The sequence below is a fragment of the Mrakia frigida genome, assembly GCF_051309035.1.
Source record: "Mrakia frigida strain ATCC 22029 unplaced genomic scaffold BDY24scaffold_10, whole genome shotgun sequence".
Classification (NCBI taxonomy): Eukaryota; Fungi; Basidiomycota; class Tremellomycetes; order Cystofilobasidiales; family Mrakiaceae; genus Mrakia; species Mrakia frigida.
In genome coordinates this window covers 278892-294755 of record NW_027481271.1, presented here as the reverse complement: position 1 = coordinate 294755, position 15864 = coordinate 278892, and the positions used below count along the sequence as shown (strand labels likewise).

Below are 15864 nucleotides of genomic sequence, written 5' to 3'. Positions count from 1 at the left end.
TTCGTTCGTTCGTCGTCGTTTCTCGTTTCGTTTCTTTCTCACATACGTCCCCACCCTCACCATGCATATTTTCTCGTCGTCATCCTAGTTTTTAACGATCTCTACATCTATATACTTCCCCTCCTCACGCGCTTTAGCTTTCGTTACGTTTTTCCCCCGTTCTCGTTCGACTTTTCATTCACGACCCCTCCACGTTGCTTCCATTCCTGTCAAGTTTTTTTTCCGTTTGGTTTCGTTCTTTGTTTCTTCTTTGATTTCTCTTTGGTTCGTTCGGTTCTACGTATGAGTCGTTTTCGCCCTGCTGATCGTTCGTGTGAGAGCGTTGAGCTGGGTTGAGGAAGACGAGCGTGAGGGAGAGAGAGAGAGATGACTATGGGCCGCGGTGAAGAGGGTGCAGTACGATACGGTATGAGATGAGAAGGAAGACACGGAAGTGCTAGTCTATGGGACAAGAGAGAGAAGAGGCAAGAGAAGCAAAAAGGAAACGACGTCGTCGTCGAGAAAGAGAAAAGGTCGAGAAGAGGTGATGAAAGGAGGAAGTGGGTACGGCGGCAAAAAATAGAGCACAGTAGGTAAAGATGAGAGCCTCATTCTGAGATGAAGGAACGAACGAAAGAAAAGCGTGGTCGAGATCAGCCTCGCTCAACTGCATTCGACGCGTCCCTCCTCTCCCTCCTCCGAAACTCGACTCACCAAGCGACAACGTTTCCCTGGATGAGATCCCTCAACTCCCTCTGAGCGAGCCTGAGGTAGTTCTCGTTCCCAAGACCCTGCGCTTCTCGAACGTTCGCCTGAGCGTCTGCGATCTTCTTGATCGTCAACTGAGTCTGGGACTCGAGGTTGCGTCGAAGAGCTTCCGTTTGCTCGGGTGAGAGGTCGAGAGCGACGAGCTGTTGATCGAGATAGAAGCGAGGGAAGAGAAGAGTCAGTAAAGACCAAGTGGGAGGGGAGGAGTCGGCGTGGAAGAGCTCACCTCGGCGTTGATGGCGGGAGCAGGGGCAGGAGGAGGTTGAGCGGCGAGGAGAGCGACCTGGCGAAGAGACGAGGGATAGAAAGACGCGTCTCGGTCAGTACAGAGAAAAAGAAAGCGAAAGAAGGTGAGCTCACCTTCTCGTCCTCCAATTTCTGCTTCTCCCTCTTGAGATCCTCAACCTCCTTGTCCTTCGAACGGATTTCGTCTCTCCTTTCAACCACCTCCCTCTCCTTTTCGGCAAGACGGTCTTCCAGGGAGGTGATCTCGGTCTCGAGCTGTCCGTTTCGAGTTCCCACGTAGTGGAACTGGTCGAAGAGATCAGGCGAGAGTGGAGGCTCAGCGTCGAGGAGAAGAAAGAGACTCGAAAAATCGTCCACTCACAGCGGCTTCCGTCTCCTTAAAAACTCTCGCCAACTCGTCCCTCTCGACCCCGAGGTCGTCAGCCGCCCTCGAAGCAGGCGGCTCCTCGGTCTGCTCTCTGGGATCCAATCCTAACTCCTGATCACGAAGGCGAGAAGGACCGGCGATGGCGTTGGCGACGGGTCGTTGGACGAGGGACGGACGCGGCCTCTTGGGACTCGGTGGAGCTTCGACCATCGAAGGAGAAGCCGATCGTTTGATGGGACGAGGTTCTTCTAGAAGAGAGAAAGAGAGAAAGATGAACTTCAGTCGAGTCGAAAAGAAAGAAGAGAGACAAGGGAGAGAAAGGAAGAAGATTCACGAGGTGGAGAAGGAACTCTGGCGGCTCTCGCAGCGATATTCCGACGAAGAGGGGCGAGGTTGACCGTTCGCATGCCGGCAGGCTCGACGAAGGTGTCCTCCTTCATCTCTTCGAAGTGAACTTGGAAGGGTTGGAGTTCGGCGACGCGTTTTTGAATCTGAAGGAGACGCGAGATTAGTCTCAACGAAGAAGGCTGAGGAGGAAGCGTGACAGAGGGACGTACAGGGGTGCCGGAATTGTGAGAGGGATTCAAGATCTGAAAAGGGTGGGAATCGCGCAGTCAGCTCGGGATAAGTCTACTAGAGCGACGAAGAGAGGACGGTCGACAAACGGAGCAAAAGTAAGTTGTCGAGCCGTCGTCCTGTTCCATCTTGAAGGGAATCCAACCATTCTTGACGTCTGTTCTTCGTAAATCTACGTATTCAGGATGACCATCTCTCCCATACTCGTTGAGACGGTGTAGGACAGCATCGGTGAGCTTGGTGAGACCTTTGAAACAGACGAGGAGGGGACGAAGTTGAACGACCTTCTCGAAGAGCTCTTCGAGACCAGAGCTGATGTCCAACGTTGAAGGAAACTGGGAGAGAGAAACGTCGAGAGTAAAGAGGTTCAGTACAGTGATCAGCCTAAGAAAGAAGCCAAGGGACGGACTCTTAACGAAGAGTCCCGAATCGCGGTCGTCTGCAGATCCAAAGAAGCTCGTCAATGAAACGAAAAGGCGAAATCGAGAAGTAAAACTCACGAGTCCGATCGAGTAGCGATCTGGGAACGTATAATCTTGGCTGTAGAGATGTTCTTCGTCTGTGAAGTCTGGAAAAAAAGACAGCAAGGAGGGTCAGGACGCGCTCAAGGCCTCTCTCTCCTCGGACAGGACGGCGACGGACCTGTAAGATTGAGCAGCTTGTAGAAGCAGTTCTGGTGGATAGAAAGATGTGAATGATCAGTGTGAATCGATAAAGGGCGGAGTGCTCGTACATCGGAGGAGTCCTCGTACATTTGCTTTTTTCGGTGTACCGTCAATCGTCAAACCCGATGCTGCCCAATGATGTCCCTTTGTCGCGGCAGCGAGTCCTGGCCTGAGCAGATACGAAGAATCAGATGGGTCGGCGATGAAGAGGTCAAGAAATTGAGCTCACTGGACGCCGCAGAAGATGACTGGAGGGGGAGGAGAACGCGTCGAGGTCAGTTTGAAGAGAGGATCGAGTTTCTTAAACTTTTCCGGACGCACGCTTTGCCCCTCGTCCTTCAGAATCCAGAAGGTAATCGGGAAGTTGAGGAAGTCCAGGTTCCTTATCCTTCCTCGGCTTGTTCCCATCCTCATCTGGAACACTGCTGAGGGGAGAAGAGCTGGAAAGGAAGGAGGGTGCGTGAGCTCGAGATCTCCTTCTCTTCCCTTGTTCTTACCCTCAACGACTCGTCTAGGCCTCTCTGCTGGAGTTGAAGAAGCTGGCAGGCAGCTCTGGTAACAAATCGAAGAAAGAACTGACCTAGAACGATCATCAACAGCCCTCGAGGCAGCAGTAGAGCTCCTGGTTGAGCGAGGACGGTCCGGAGGGATCTCCTTCGTGTCGTCAACCTCTTCTCCTTCCTCGTCTGAGTCCAAGACCAGGTTTCCTTTGGGTTTTGGATTCGGAGGAACGAAGGGCTCAGGATCATCTTGAGAAGTGGGGGGGATCGACATTTTGGGTGGGAAAGGAGAAGGGGATGGGGTCGTCGTTTGTGGAAGGAGGAGGAGAGGGCTCGAAGCTCAACCTCCTTGCCAACAGCCACGGTCTCCTCCTTCGTTTCTACAACCTCCAGTTCCTCCTCCAGCTCCGCGAATCTACTGGGGTTCCCTTCGATTTTCTAGACCAGCTTCTCCCAGCTCCTGTAAGTCTAACCCTTTGGGCTTCAGCCTCTCTCTCGCCAACGTCGAGGGCTTCCTTTCCCTCTCTTTCTTTCGAGCTCACGCCCGCCATATACATCTTCCTTGCAGCGTCTTAGTTTTCGTTTTCAGAAAGCTTCTATTACCCGCTCTACGTCCTCGCCTTTTTGCTCGATTCGCTCGCAGCCAGCATGGAGGACGAAGTGCTCTTCCAAAAGTGAGCTTGACCTTCCTTCCTTTCCACCCTCCTCCCTCCCCTTCTCCGAACCTCCTCCTGATCCGCTTCCCGACTTCTTTCGCGGTTAAATAGGCAAGTCACCGTTATACTCGGAGTGTCTACTGCTCTTCAAGCCGATCTAAAAGTCGTCAGGTCATCGTCGCCATCAGCTTCGTCCTTCACGACTTCTTCAGCGTCGAAAGATCTCTTCCTTCTCGTCCCTTCACTCCAAATCCGACATCGTCGTGAGTAGGAGCACGACTACTTCAGTCTTTCAGGACTGCTTGCTGACCCAGGCTCACCTTGTTTTCGGGCCAAGTCTCTGCAACAAATCTCGATCGTCAAAGCAAGAAGGACGTCCAGAATCATCGAGTCAATCTCAACCTCAAGCTCGGCTCTCTACCCTCCCTACGGATCAAATTCTCAGGATATCAAGGTCAGTGTCAGATTTCCTTGCGCGACCTTCGATTTGCTGATGCCTCGCTCGCTGCCTGCCTCGCAGATCTCGTATCGTTCAAGATTCTCCAGTCTCCTCCCTCGGACGCGTCCCCTCCAGTCCCAGTTCTGGCTCGTCAAGCTTCGCACCCTGGTGAGGCTCTAGAGTACTCTCCCGTCAAGGTCGCTAAGTACTTCAACGACTCGGAAGGATTGGGAGGCCCTTGGAAAGTCACGATGTCGAGCGATGCGAGTGAGTCAAGTCAATCCGCCTCTGACGCTAGTTTCAGTTTTGAGAGCTCACTCAACCCTCGCCCGTTGTCGTTTCAGTATCCACCTACCGTCAGATGACTTCGACTACTGCTGAGATTGTCTTCAGGTCGGTACTTCACCGTCCTCCATCCTATTCCTACAGGATGAGCTGACGTTCCGCCCTGTTTTCCTCGACGCGTTTTGACTCTTCTAGGAAGGTCACGTTAGTTCTGCCCCCTTCTTCTTTTCATCGTGAACGACTCTGGTTGACCTTTTGGATGCTGCAGATCCCTGGCGAAGGGAGAGTTCCACGGAGACAACGCAAAACAGCTCTCGGCCGGAGGCAAGGGCAGGGGGGTTCCGATTTACGAAGCGAAGTCAGCTCTTCCTCGCGTCCCTAGCCTTGATTTTAAACCCTGACTGATCTTCGACGATTTTTTCTCTCCATTTTGACCTCTCCAGGTTGACTGGGGATCTCAGGTGAGCTTCGTCTTCCTTTCTCCTCCTTCTTTCGTCCCGCTGTAGCTGACCAGATTCCTTTTTTTTGCACCTACTCTCATTCAGAGTTGTCTGGTCCATCGATATCGAGGAGAATCAGGATAGAGACGAGGATACTCAAGGTCAGTGCATCGAAGAACGACGTCGCGGCACTTTTCCTCTCGAGCTCATTATCGGTCCGCGTTCTTCCTTCCCTTCCTCCCACCCTTCAGTCATCAAGATCTTCGGAATATGGACTCACGCTCAGATCAACTCGAAACCCTTCAAGAAACTCCTGGATCATCCTTCGAGACGTTCGAAGCTCTTCATCGACCGACGAACTGAGGGGATCGACACGAGGACGAGGAAAATGAACGTTCCCGTCGTGTTCAAGCACGAAAGCTTGGAGGCGAAGTCTCAAGTTGAAGCCATCGCTGCTCTTGAACCTGCGAACGAGGACTTCGTTGAGGTGAGGGGCTCTTCTTGCCTTACCTGCGTTCCTTACATGCCCGCGTTCGCTCCGGGCTGATCTCATTCCTTTTCGCCTCTCCAGCTTCATCGCCTTCTTTCGTTCGTCGGTCTCTCAGATATGGGATCTTGAAAGAGGCGCTAACCACCTTCGCCCTCTTTTTCGCTTCTCTTTTCTCTGCAGGCTGGAGACCTTCACCTCTTGCTCCGTCAGAGCGTTCGAATCTTTCCGTTCTGTAACCTCTCCCAACCACGTCTTCAATCTAGCGTGAGTTCGAAACCCCCTAAAACTCTTTGGCCGTCATGCCTCGAACGCTGATACCTACTGTCGATGCTATTTCTGCCGGCAGCTACGAAGAACAACGGGTCGTTAATCATCTCAACTCACTTTTCGTCCTTGGTAGAGGAGGGACTGGAAAGACGACGACCATGGTAGGTTCGGGTTCAGATCTCTTTCGTTTATATGGGACGGTGAGATGGGAAAATAACTCCTGCTTTCGATTCTACAGCTCTTCAAGATGTTGGGAACTCAGGCAGCCTTCAAACTGGACCGGCCTCCTCGTCAACTCTTCGCTACTCAGAGCGAGTACTTGGCCGAGAAGATTCAGGGCGCTTTCGAAAGCATGTCAGTACATATTTCCTCCGCTTCCGAGTCTTTGGAGCGTAGCTGACCCTCTCGTTCGACGCGTCAACAGGTCCGAGACGCTCGACTTTCTCGAGGACGCTCCTTCTCTCTCCGTGAAGGATGCTTCGCCTTCTCTGGATTCGGAGAACCACAAGATGAATCTTCCGCTTAGGTTCTCGGAGCTGGAGGACCACCATTTTCCTCTCTTCGTCTCGTTCGATCGGGTGAGCTCGAGCTTCTTCCACGTCCGAGCACGCCGTTTGTTGACGACCTTTCTTCTCCTTACATCTTCCAGCTGTGCTCCCTCCTGGAAAACGACCTCGTTCCTGTCTCCTCCATCTCGAAGAAACGACCTTCGCTTCTCAATCTCCGTCTGTTCCAGCAAGAGTACTGGCCATCGATCAATCAGAAGTTGAAGGCTGGCCTGGACCCCTTCCTCGTCTACGGCGAGATTTTGGGAGTCATCAAGTCAGTAGCTCATCTCTCATTTCTTTCAGATTTATGCTTTCTCTGTACTAACTTTTTCTGGGTTTGGATTGAAGGGGAGGAGAGCAGTCGCTCGAGAACGGAACGCTGTCGAGGGAGATGTACGAAAACCTCTCGGACCGTACGAACTACACCTTCGCTCACAAGAGGTCGAACATCTACGACATCTTTCTCGGCTACGAGAAGATCAAGGAGAGCCGATCGGAACGAGACTTGGCCGATAGGTACGACCTCGATTTCCCGCCGCTTTGTCTCTCGACGCTGACCTTTCCCCCCAACCTCCAACAGGACTCATGCGATCCTTCGAGCTCTCGACGGAAGATCTGGCTTCGGCTCCATAGATTTCGCCTACGTCGATGAAGTAAGTCCTTCCGTCTTTAATCTCGGAGCTGGAGGAAGGAACGGTTCGAGAAAAACGAGAGTGCTGACGTCCGTTTCGTTTCTCCCTAGGCTCAAGACAATCTCCTCGTCGACTTGAATCTCATCCGGAAGATCTGCACTCCCTCATCGAGCTTTTTCTTCGCCAGCGACGCTGCACAGACCATCGCAGCTGGTTCTGCTTTCCGCTTCGCCGACCTCTCCTCTCACTTTTACCGAGAGGAAGAGAAAGCAGCCAAGACGAGCAAGAGGTCCCCTCAGCAACCTGGTGTATTTCAGGTGAGTGAGATTGGGCTTGGTAGAAGATGGGCGAGAAAAAGTCCTGTAAACCTTTTTTATTCTTGGTTCGTCGTGTAGCTCTCGAGGAACTACCGATCCCACGCTGGGATCTGCCGCTTTGCCGACAGCGTCATCGACCTACTCTCCAAGACTTTCGAAGGATCTGTGGATCGACTGGAGCCAGAGAATGGACTCGTTCTGGGTCCTCTCGTCGAGTTTTTCGAAAGGAGGGAGGAGGCTGGAGCGACAGGTTTCCTTCAGGTGAGCTCGCCGTTCTCTTTGCTCAGCCTTTGGGAGTCAGTATCTCACCTTTTTCTTCCGAGAAGTACCTTCCAGCTCTTCACAAGTGAAGGCTCTGAAGCTACCGAGTTCGGAGCTCATCAAGTTATCCTCGTGAGAGACGACGTGTGAGTCTAGTCTGTTCGGAACTAGTTCGAAGCTCTCTTTAACTCTTCTTTCTCACGTTTTCGCAGCTCCAAAGAGGCTTTCAGGACGTTCGTTGGTCCAGAAAACGACGTGGGTCTGGTACTGACGATTCTAGAGGCGAAAGGCGAGTTGGATTCGACCTTTCCCCTCTGACCGGTGGAGCTGACTCTTTAACGACAGGTCTCGAGTTCGAGGACGTCCTCATCTGGAATTTCTTCGAGCACTCCTCAGCAGTCACTGCTCAATGGAGGCTGCTGCTTCAGTTTCTTCCTGGAGAGCCTGCTCCTACATGGGATCCGACGAAACACGGTGAGTCTTCGGTCCATTTTCTCTTCACGCGTGGACGGGACGAGAAGGAGACGTCTTTTGACCTCAACGACCTTTCGACAGCCGTTCTCTGCACCGAGCTTAAGGTTAGCCGTCTCTGATCTCACATCGACGAAGTAGTTTGACTAAGCAGTTCACTGACGCTCAACTCTTACTATCAGAACCTTTACGTCGCCGTCACCCGAGCTCAACATCGAGTTTGGATCTGGGTGCGCTCTTCTTCCTCACGACGTAACTGCTCCTTCGCTAACCTCCTTTTTTTTCAGGACCGTTCGGATGCGTCGGTTCTGATGCAGGTCCGTGGGCTTCGGCCGTCGTTCGAAGCTGATGTCTTCTCGATCTGACTTCTCTTCACTTGGATCGTTTCAGCGACTCTTCTCCTCCAAAGAGCTGGTCAGCATTACCCAGGCCTCTCGACCACTTCCTCAGCTAGCAGTCGCTTCGACACAAGCAGATTTTGTCCGCCTAGGACGCGAACTCCTCGGCAGGGGCCTGTTTCACGACGCTTCGAGGTGAGAGCATCGTCGCTGGCTCTTGGATGATTCGGACTGAGCTTACCTTTTCTTTTATTGGTGGGATTAGGATGTTCATCAAGGGAGGCAGCAAGCTCGACAGTGATTACGCCCTCGCTCTTCGAGACCTCGAGCTCGAGAGAGAGAAGGAACCCAAAGCTCGTCGACTCACTCCCGTCGCCGAATCCCTCTTCGCCATCGGCAAACGAGCCATCGCCGCTGGTCGTCGCCGCTTACAACGAGACGCTCTCGCTCAGTCTGGAGACTTGTTCGCCGAGCTCGAGGATCCACGAGCTGCCGACGCATTCGAGGCAGCCAGTCTCGTTCAGCGCGCTCTAGAGTTGGTAGATCCGATCGAGGACCCTCAACGATCCACCGTGGACATCCTCATCTCCGATGGCCGCTTCGAGGATGCCGCCAGAAGATGTTTGGAGGTCGGGGACGTTCGAAGGGCGATGGAAGTATTCAAGATCGGAGGTCTCGTCGAGGACGTCGCCGCTCTTCTCCTCTTCTACTACTCGGATATAGACGCGGCTGTCAAGCTCTGTTTAGCTCAGAGGAGAAAGATGGGTCGGAAGGCCTATGACGACGTGATCTCGGTGAGCCAACCTTTTGAGGAGGAGAGAAGACTGATCGCTCGCTCGTCGCTGATTCTGATCCTTGATCTCGTTTCGCCTCTAGCTTGCGAGGAGGGTCTATCTCGGAGGCGCTAACGAGAAAGCTTGGGAGTATGTTTAGTCGCCCGTTCTCTTTCGAGAGGCAATGGCGATCTGACGTTCCCTGCTTGTCTCCTGCAGGAAATCCGACAAGCTTTTTGACTCCGGGGAAGAGCAGCTCCAATGGATGGAGGAGGCCAGGTTGCTAGGATACAAGCTTGTACGTATCTTACTGATTATCTTGGTCAAGTCAGTCCTGACCTAGCTTTCTACGTTCTCTTCGGTGCAGCCGCTTCTCTTGAAACTTGGTCGATTCGACGACGCTGCGTCCTTGGTCGGATCCGAAGGGAGGTTCGTCGACGCCGCCTCGCTTCAGTCTCGCTTTAAGACTGGGAACTCGGTTGGGATTGCCTTTGGGTACATCCTGGAAGGACTCGTCTGGGAGGTTCCTCTCGGATCGCCAGGCGGACGCCTTCAAGAGTCGACTCGAAGACGCGTCGAGGAGCTGAGCCAGGCTTGGAGATCCCTCTTCCCAACCTCGAAGCAGGCAGTCCAGGCTAGTTCTTCGTCATGAGGACTCCTTCCCTTTCAAATTCTGATCCTTCGTTTCTTTGGCTCACAGTTGCGACTCTTCGAGACCGCCGTCGCCGGCAACCGGGTCGACATCCTCGACGCGACGAGGAAGCAGCTTCGGTCCGACCCTCTCTCCTCTCTCTCTTTCTTCGCTATCGACACGGCTCTTCGCCTTCTTCCTCGCGTGCCTGTGAACCTGTTGGGAGCGGAAGAGATCTGCGGATGGATTCTCTCGTTGGCAACGGATTTCTCGACGCATCTCGAGGAGAGAGATCTTGGTTCCCAGCACACCCCCTCGCTCCTCGCTCTCGCCGGTGTCTCAAGGTTCCCAAACTCATCCGAAATTCTCCGAAGTACGTCTGTTTTCCGTTCATCCTTTCTCGTGGAGTTTTTTTTGCCGCTGATCGAGCCTTCTGTATCCACCAGTCTCTCCTCGTTCCCGACTTCAGCTCGATCCCTCCAATCCTTCGACGACGATCAGGAGATCGGAAGTCCTTCATCAGGAGATCTCCATCGGGGAAGATCTCGTTCACGAACAACTGGAGGTCGCTCTTCGACGATGGAGGATCTCTTCGATCATGGAAGGAACGAGGGTTCGCGACGTTCTGATCAGACTTCCACTCGCCCACTCCTTCGCCTCCCTCTCGTCCAAAGTCAACATCCTCCTACACGAGATGCTGTAAGTCTCACGATCCCGCTCACTTTTTGTCTCTGTACTGACTTGTCCCTCATATCATCTCCTCAGTTTCGAGGATCTTCTCTCGCAGTCGAAGATGCCACACGATTTGGTTCTTCGAGAGTGAGTTTCAGGACGCGTCTTTGGTCTTTTGCTCGTTCACTGACTCCTTTTACGTCTTGTTCAGCTCGAGGTTCTGGATCAGTACTCTTTCGGGCATCTTGTTTCCGACGTCGTCCCTCTCGAACGGATCCAGGTACAGCATCACGATTGGATCGTTCCCTCCCAAAGCCCTTGCCGTCCTTCGACGCCACCTCTTCCTCACCTTCGGAGAGCTGGACTCTTCAACGACTTCCTCGACGACCTGCCTCGAATGGATCTCGAAGATCCTGGAGCTCATAGAGCTCTTTCCTTCAGACATGGAGATCCTCGTCGACTCGTGGGCGGCATCCGAACCACCACCGATCATGGGAGATGATCAACGATTGAAAGTTCCCTCCTTCAAAGGCTTGAATTCGGTGGCGGCCGGCAGACTTCTCTTTTATCACTTCGGTCACTTTCGTCTGAGACTGGGGAGTCTCGAGAAGTTCATCTATACTGGGCTGGGGTTTATCTCGTAAGCTTCGCTCTGATCGAACATCGAACGACAACTCAACCTTCTTCTTCCCTCTTCCACAGATTCATCCTCAAGGACCATCCTTCGATCCTTCACTGCTGCTTAAATATGCTCGAACGGATCGTGGTCCTTTGTGTAGTCGGAGTCCGAGCGTGCTTGAGAATGTCGTTGGTGAGCTCGAGTCCCCCTCCTCTTCGACGCGTTCCCTTCAGCTGAGCTCAACTCTCTCGCTCTTCTGCCTTCTTGAACTTTTAGATCGGTATCTCGGCTCCCCTCTCCTACCTCCGGGAAGTCATTCTTCCGCCGGACGTCCAATTCGAGATGAATCCCACCTCAGCCATCGCTCATGTTGGAGAAGTCCTACGAGAGGTCAGCCGAGGGATTGAAATTGCTCATCTCGATCGAGTGTAAGTGCGTTTCAGCTCTTCGCTTCTACCCTTCCCCGAACACCTTCTTACCCAGTCGTCTTCCTCTGCAAAGAATGGACCTCGAGGTGTTTTGGGCAGAGCACTTCCCGAGATCTCGAGCTTCGCTTGTCTCCTTCGTTCGCACTCAGCCAGGATGGTTCACGTCTGGTCGATCGAACAAGTGAGCTCTTTCAATCCTGATTTTTCCCTCTCTTTGAAGAGCACATTCCTGACTTTCCTCTCTTTCGCTCGACTCCTCCTCCAGATACTCCTCCGCTTCGACCTGGCCGCTCCTCTACCGCATCTTCCTTCGGGACGACCCCACTTCCCTCAACCCCGTCATCACCATTTCCACCAACTCTGGCATTCCAAGATCTCGTACCCCTTACCTACCTACGGACTTCAGCTCGCTTCACCTCGTCGTCCCGTCGGAAGCCTCTCTCGACCACCATCTCCTTCAGCTTGCGACGTCGGATCAAGCTCTCGCCCAGTTGAGGTGGGCGCAAAGATGGTGCAACTCGTGGGGGAAGCATAGTTGGCGTGCCGTTCCCGTTTGAGGAGTTCAAGAGAGCGAGGGAACCGAGGGGAGGGAAGGTGGGCGGACAGACGCGTTCGAGTCAGGGAGATTGTCATTTTCGCTTTCGATACCTCAGATTCTTTGATACCCAGACCCGCTTATGTACTTGCTTCCGCTTCCGAAAGGGTCATTGGCTCCTGGGAAAATGAACGGGACGGGAGTTCTCGTGAAGCGTGTGCGTTCGTCTTTCCTGATCCACGAGAAAACGGAGAGAAAACGAGATCGATCATGCATTCTTCAGATCTTCCAAGATCTCCTTCAACGTATCCCACTCGGGCTGATCCTCGAAAGCGTCCTTCGTTCGACCTGAGAAGTCGAAGGCGAAAGGGAGAAAGAAAAGGAGACGCGTCGTTCGTCAGTTTTCCTTCGTTTCGTTTCGAAACCCTCCACCCCCCCGCACTCGAAAAGAAAGCTGCACTCACCCATGAACGACCTAACCATACTCCTCGCCTGAAACTTCCAATCCTTCCAAACGGGCTTCTCCCCTTCTCCCAACATCGTCTGCTTCCTCTCCTCCACCTCCACCGCCTTGGGACCCAACCCCATCATCATCTCCGCCACCTCCTTCGTCTCCTCCACCGCCTCCCTCCACCTCCCCACCTCCCTCTCCACCAACTCATCGTTCACCACGCTCGCTCGGTAAGCCTTCACGTGCGCTTCCAACGCCTCGGGGATCCTTCCCTCCCAGGTCAACAACCTCGCCTGACTCCTGTAGATCCTCGACGAGGACGAAATCCTCGGCAAGATCACGTCGTCGAACACCCTCGAGAGGTTGTACAGCAGTCCTTTGCCCTCGTTGGGCGAGTGAACTTCAGCAGCAGCTTCCTCGGTTCCAGGTTGAGCTCCTTTGGTGACGGCGGAGACGAGTCGATCCAGGACGTCCGAGTCGACGCAGTCCTCTCCGTCCTTGCGAGCTCGTTCCTCGACGACTCGGGTGAGGGCTCGACAGGCTTCCGAGTTCTCGCCGAGGTCGATGCAGACGAGGAGGTAGTTGGACCACATGCGCCAGTTGTCGTAGCCGTGGCGGAGGCCTGTTTTGAGGGCTCGGTGGGCGAGGATCTTGTTGGCGTGAGGGATTCGAGCTTTGGTGGTGAGGACGTCGGGGACCTGAGGGATGGGGAGAGAGAAGAAGGGGAGTTGGAGGTCAGCGTTAAGCTCGAAGGAAGAGAAGAGGCCGGTTCCGATGAACGACGAGAAGGGAAGACGCACCCTCTCCTTCGCCTCCTGAGCTTCCTTCACCTCCTCCTCGTCCTCCAGTCCGTCGATGAGAAGACCATCCGACTCCTTGTCGAGGTTGTCCTGCGAAATCAACCAAAGAAACAGAAAGCGTCAGCTCCTTCGAGCTCGAACGAACGACGCGTCGAATCAAGAACGAAAGAGAGACGGCAGAACTCACCCCACCAACATCTCCCATCCTCAAATAACAACTCGCCAGATTGTTCCACCCCTCCGCATCGTCGTCCTCGACAGCCACCACCCTTCTGAAGCATCTCACGGCGTTCTTCCAATCCTCCGTCTGGACGTACGCGCACCCGAGGATGAACCACGATCGAGAGTAGAGAGGGTTGATGGCGAGCGCGGCTTCGAGGAAAGGGATGGCTTCGGTGAAGCTGTTGATGGCGAAGAGGACTCCAGCGGCGGATCGAGCGGCTCGGGAGGAGGTGTGGTTGGAGGCTGAGGAGAGGAGAGGAGAAGAACGAAAGAAGAGGAGGGGAGAGTGAGTCTCGAGGAAGGGAGAAAGACGAAGAGAGAGAGAGAGACGGAGAACGAACCTTCCCAAGCTTCCTTGTACCGATCGAGCTTCTCGTCGGGAAGCAAGTCTCCTAGGGAGCAGATGAGGTTGGCCTTCCTAGCGACGGACATTCGAACTTGATGTCGTTCCGAGGGAGCGGCGGGTCCTGTTCGAGAGACGGCGAGGACTCGAGCTTGTTCAGTGAGGGTACCAGAGAGGAGGGATCGGACGATCGAGAGAGCCTTCTCGGGTTGTTCGAGTTGCTAAAAAGGATTAAAAGAGGAAAGAGCGAGGAAGAGGAGGAAAGGTCAGTCTCGAAGTTCCCGACGCGTCTCCTCCCTCAACCCAAACTCCTTGCCAACGAAGCGAGGAGACCCACCTGATGACACATCACCACCCTATCCCACATCTCCAACCTCTCATAAATCTCCATCGCACTCCTCAACACGCCCATCGTCCCCAACCTCTCCGCCAACTCCTTCTCCAAATCCCACCTACTCGGCACGACCAACCCCCAAAAGTACCTCAACCTCTCCCTCGCAGGCGCGATCCCCTTCTGGCCTCCATCCTCGTTCAGCGGAATCTGATCCACCAGCGCCTGCAGCTGCATGATCGACCTCTCCACCGTTCTCGTCCTCCCCGACTCTGCTCGGGATCGCAAGAGGAGAGCGGTGGTGTGGATGGACCAGTTTTGAGGGGAGGAGAGGACGAGGGCTGTGAAGGGAGTGAGTTGGGAGGTGGAGAGTTCGTCGGAAGGGAGGTGGGAGTGGATGAGAGGGAGGGAGAGGAGGTGGGTTTGATCGATGGGGTGCAGAGGAGGAGGGTTGGAAGGGTCGATGTGTTGGAGGAGGGAGTTGGAAGGCGTGAGGGCGTGAGGAGTGTAGGTGGAGGAAGAGGCGGAGGCGGAGGAGGTGAAGACGGTTCGTTCGAGGAGGGTGTCGTCGTTGAGAGCGAGGGATTGAGGGACTTGAGGAACGGGATCATCGTCCGAGGTCGAGGACGCGACGACGGGAGTCTCGACTTCTTCGACGACTTCTTCAACCGCGTCGGCTTCCTCCCCTCCCTGCAACCCGACCTCCTTCGAGCTCTTCATAGGAACCCAACCCTTCCTCTCCCTTCCTCTCGCCACCACGACCAACTGCCCGATATCGTCCTGCTGGAATTTCGTCCTCTTCCCCATCGCTCCGGTCAACTCCCACTCGAGACTGGCCTCGTCCCTCGCTGCCTTCACGAACCAGTTGCCTGCTTCCTTGTCCGCTCCGAGAAGAAGGTAGTAAGCGAGTCCGATCTCGAGCGCGAGCTTGGAACGAAGGTCCTTGTCGTGAGCGAGGAGAGTGTTCGTCGTCGTTGTAGTTGAGGAGAGGAGGGCGATGGCTGACGGGAGGATGGTCGGAGGGAGAGGGAGGGATCCCGAGTCGATGAGGAGGGTTTGATGATGAGCTCTCGTCGCTCGAAGAGCCCACCACGAAGGGGATTGAAGATGGGTGAAGAAGGTAGTGATGGTCGAAGGGGAGAGGAGGGCGAGGGCGATTCGAAGGAAGGTAGGGTTCTGAGCGAGGTGGTAGGCGGGTTCTCCGAGGTACGAGAGCGAGAGGATGGAGGATTGCTCGACGTCTTGAGCCGTCACTTCGGATCCGAACGGCGTAGAAGTTGAAGGTTGTTGTTGAGAGAGGAGTTCGAGAGGGGAGAGGACGATGTTGGGTCCTGTCCAGTTCATCTGAACGTAGCTCTGAAGAAGAGAGATCGCAACCGAAAGAACGACGAGCTCCCATTCCTCCTCCTCCAGTCCCTCCGGTTTCTTGCTCGCCAGCCCTCCTTCTCCTCCAACGAGTCGAGTCTCGATATCGAACTGGGAGTCATCGTCTTCCGAAGAAGGGATTCCAATGTTGAGGACTGCTTTGGCGAGGTCGGAGGAGAGGACCTTGACATAGGAAGCTTCGGTCGTGTCTTTGGCGAGTTGAAGAGCAGGAGAGAGGGAGGAGGAGGAAGCAGCAGACTCTGGGAGAGTCCACGTGGAAGAGAGGAGGGATCTCTCAGCTGCTAGGAGCAGGAGAGGAGAGAGAGCCGACATTTTTTGGGTAGAAGAGGGAGTGGGAGTTTGAAGGGAGAAGAGGAGGAGGGAGGAAGATGTGAGCTCGTCGAATTTGAGCTTGCTGACCGAGCGGACCTTCCTTCCATCTCGTTCCC

At 54.2% G+C, this 15864-nt stretch overlaps 3 protein-coding genes across 3 annotated transcripts; 1 reads left to right on the top strand and 2 right to left on the bottom strand.

The window, feature by feature from the left end:
• Nucleotides 1–277: 277 nt before the first annotated feature.
• Nucleotides 278–3670, bottom strand: BDY24DRAFT_17738 (uncharacterized protein). The gene is made up of 15 exons (XM_076636301.1): nucleotides 3182–3670; nucleotides 2923–3041; nucleotides 2831–2849; nucleotides 2689–2770; nucleotides 2579–2609; nucleotides 2437–2504; nucleotides 2346–2375; nucleotides 2026–2271; nucleotides 1918–1950; nucleotides 1695–1851; nucleotides 1355–1608; nucleotides 1108–1278; nucleotides 974–1030; nucleotides 694–890; nucleotides 278–592 (listed from the first exon to the last, which is right to left on the bottom strand). Coding segments are annotated over exons 1-15 (1659 nt in total). The 5' UTR covers nucleotides 3376–3670; the 3' UTR covers nucleotides 278–591.
• A 79-nt stretch (nucleotides 3671–3749) lies between these two features.
• On the top strand, nucleotides 3750–12154 carry BDY24DRAFT_440245 (uncharacterized protein; the record flags this gene model as incomplete). The annotated part of the gene is made up of 38 exons (XM_076644502.1): nucleotides 3750–3775; nucleotides 3869–4020; nucleotides 4095–4463; nucleotides 4541–4589; nucleotides 4677–4685; nucleotides 4750–4839; nucleotides 4925–4942; nucleotides 5027–5082; nucleotides 5173–5408; nucleotides 5493–5509; nucleotides 5592–5675; nucleotides 5758–5839; nucleotides 5917–6032; nucleotides 6103–6256; nucleotides 6328–6500; nucleotides 6575–6742; nucleotides 6807–6879; nucleotides 6969–7175; nucleotides 7254–7436; nucleotides 7512–7582; nucleotides 7649–7725; nucleotides 7782–7910; nucleotides 7992–8014; nucleotides 8090–8137; nucleotides 8195–8224; nucleotides 8298–8440; nucleotides 8511–9039; nucleotides 9122–9168; nucleotides 9238–9316; nucleotides 9386–9541; nucleotides 9719–10022; nucleotides 10096–10348; nucleotides 10415–10468; nucleotides 10533–10961; nucleotides 11024–11132; nucleotides 11217–11368; nucleotides 11442–11549; nucleotides 11634–12154. 38 exons carry the CDS (start codon nucleotides 3750–3752, stop codon nucleotides 11923–11925), a joined length of 5295 nt encoding a protein of 1764 aa, XP_076497937.1. The 3' UTR covers nucleotides 11926–12154.
• Nucleotides 12155–15864, bottom strand: EMW1 (tetratricopeptide repeat-containing protein EMW1). The gene is made up of 6 exons (XM_076639824.1): nucleotides 14057–15864; nucleotides 13718–13940; nucleotides 13342–13619; nucleotides 13155–13244; nucleotides 12368–13052; nucleotides 12155–12251 (listed from the first exon to the last, which is right to left on the bottom strand). Exons 1-6 carry the CDS (start codon nucleotides 15746–15748, stop codon nucleotides 12172–12174), a joined length of 3048 nt encoding a protein of 1015 aa, XP_076497936.1. The 5' UTR covers nucleotides 15749–15864; the 3' UTR covers nucleotides 12155–12171.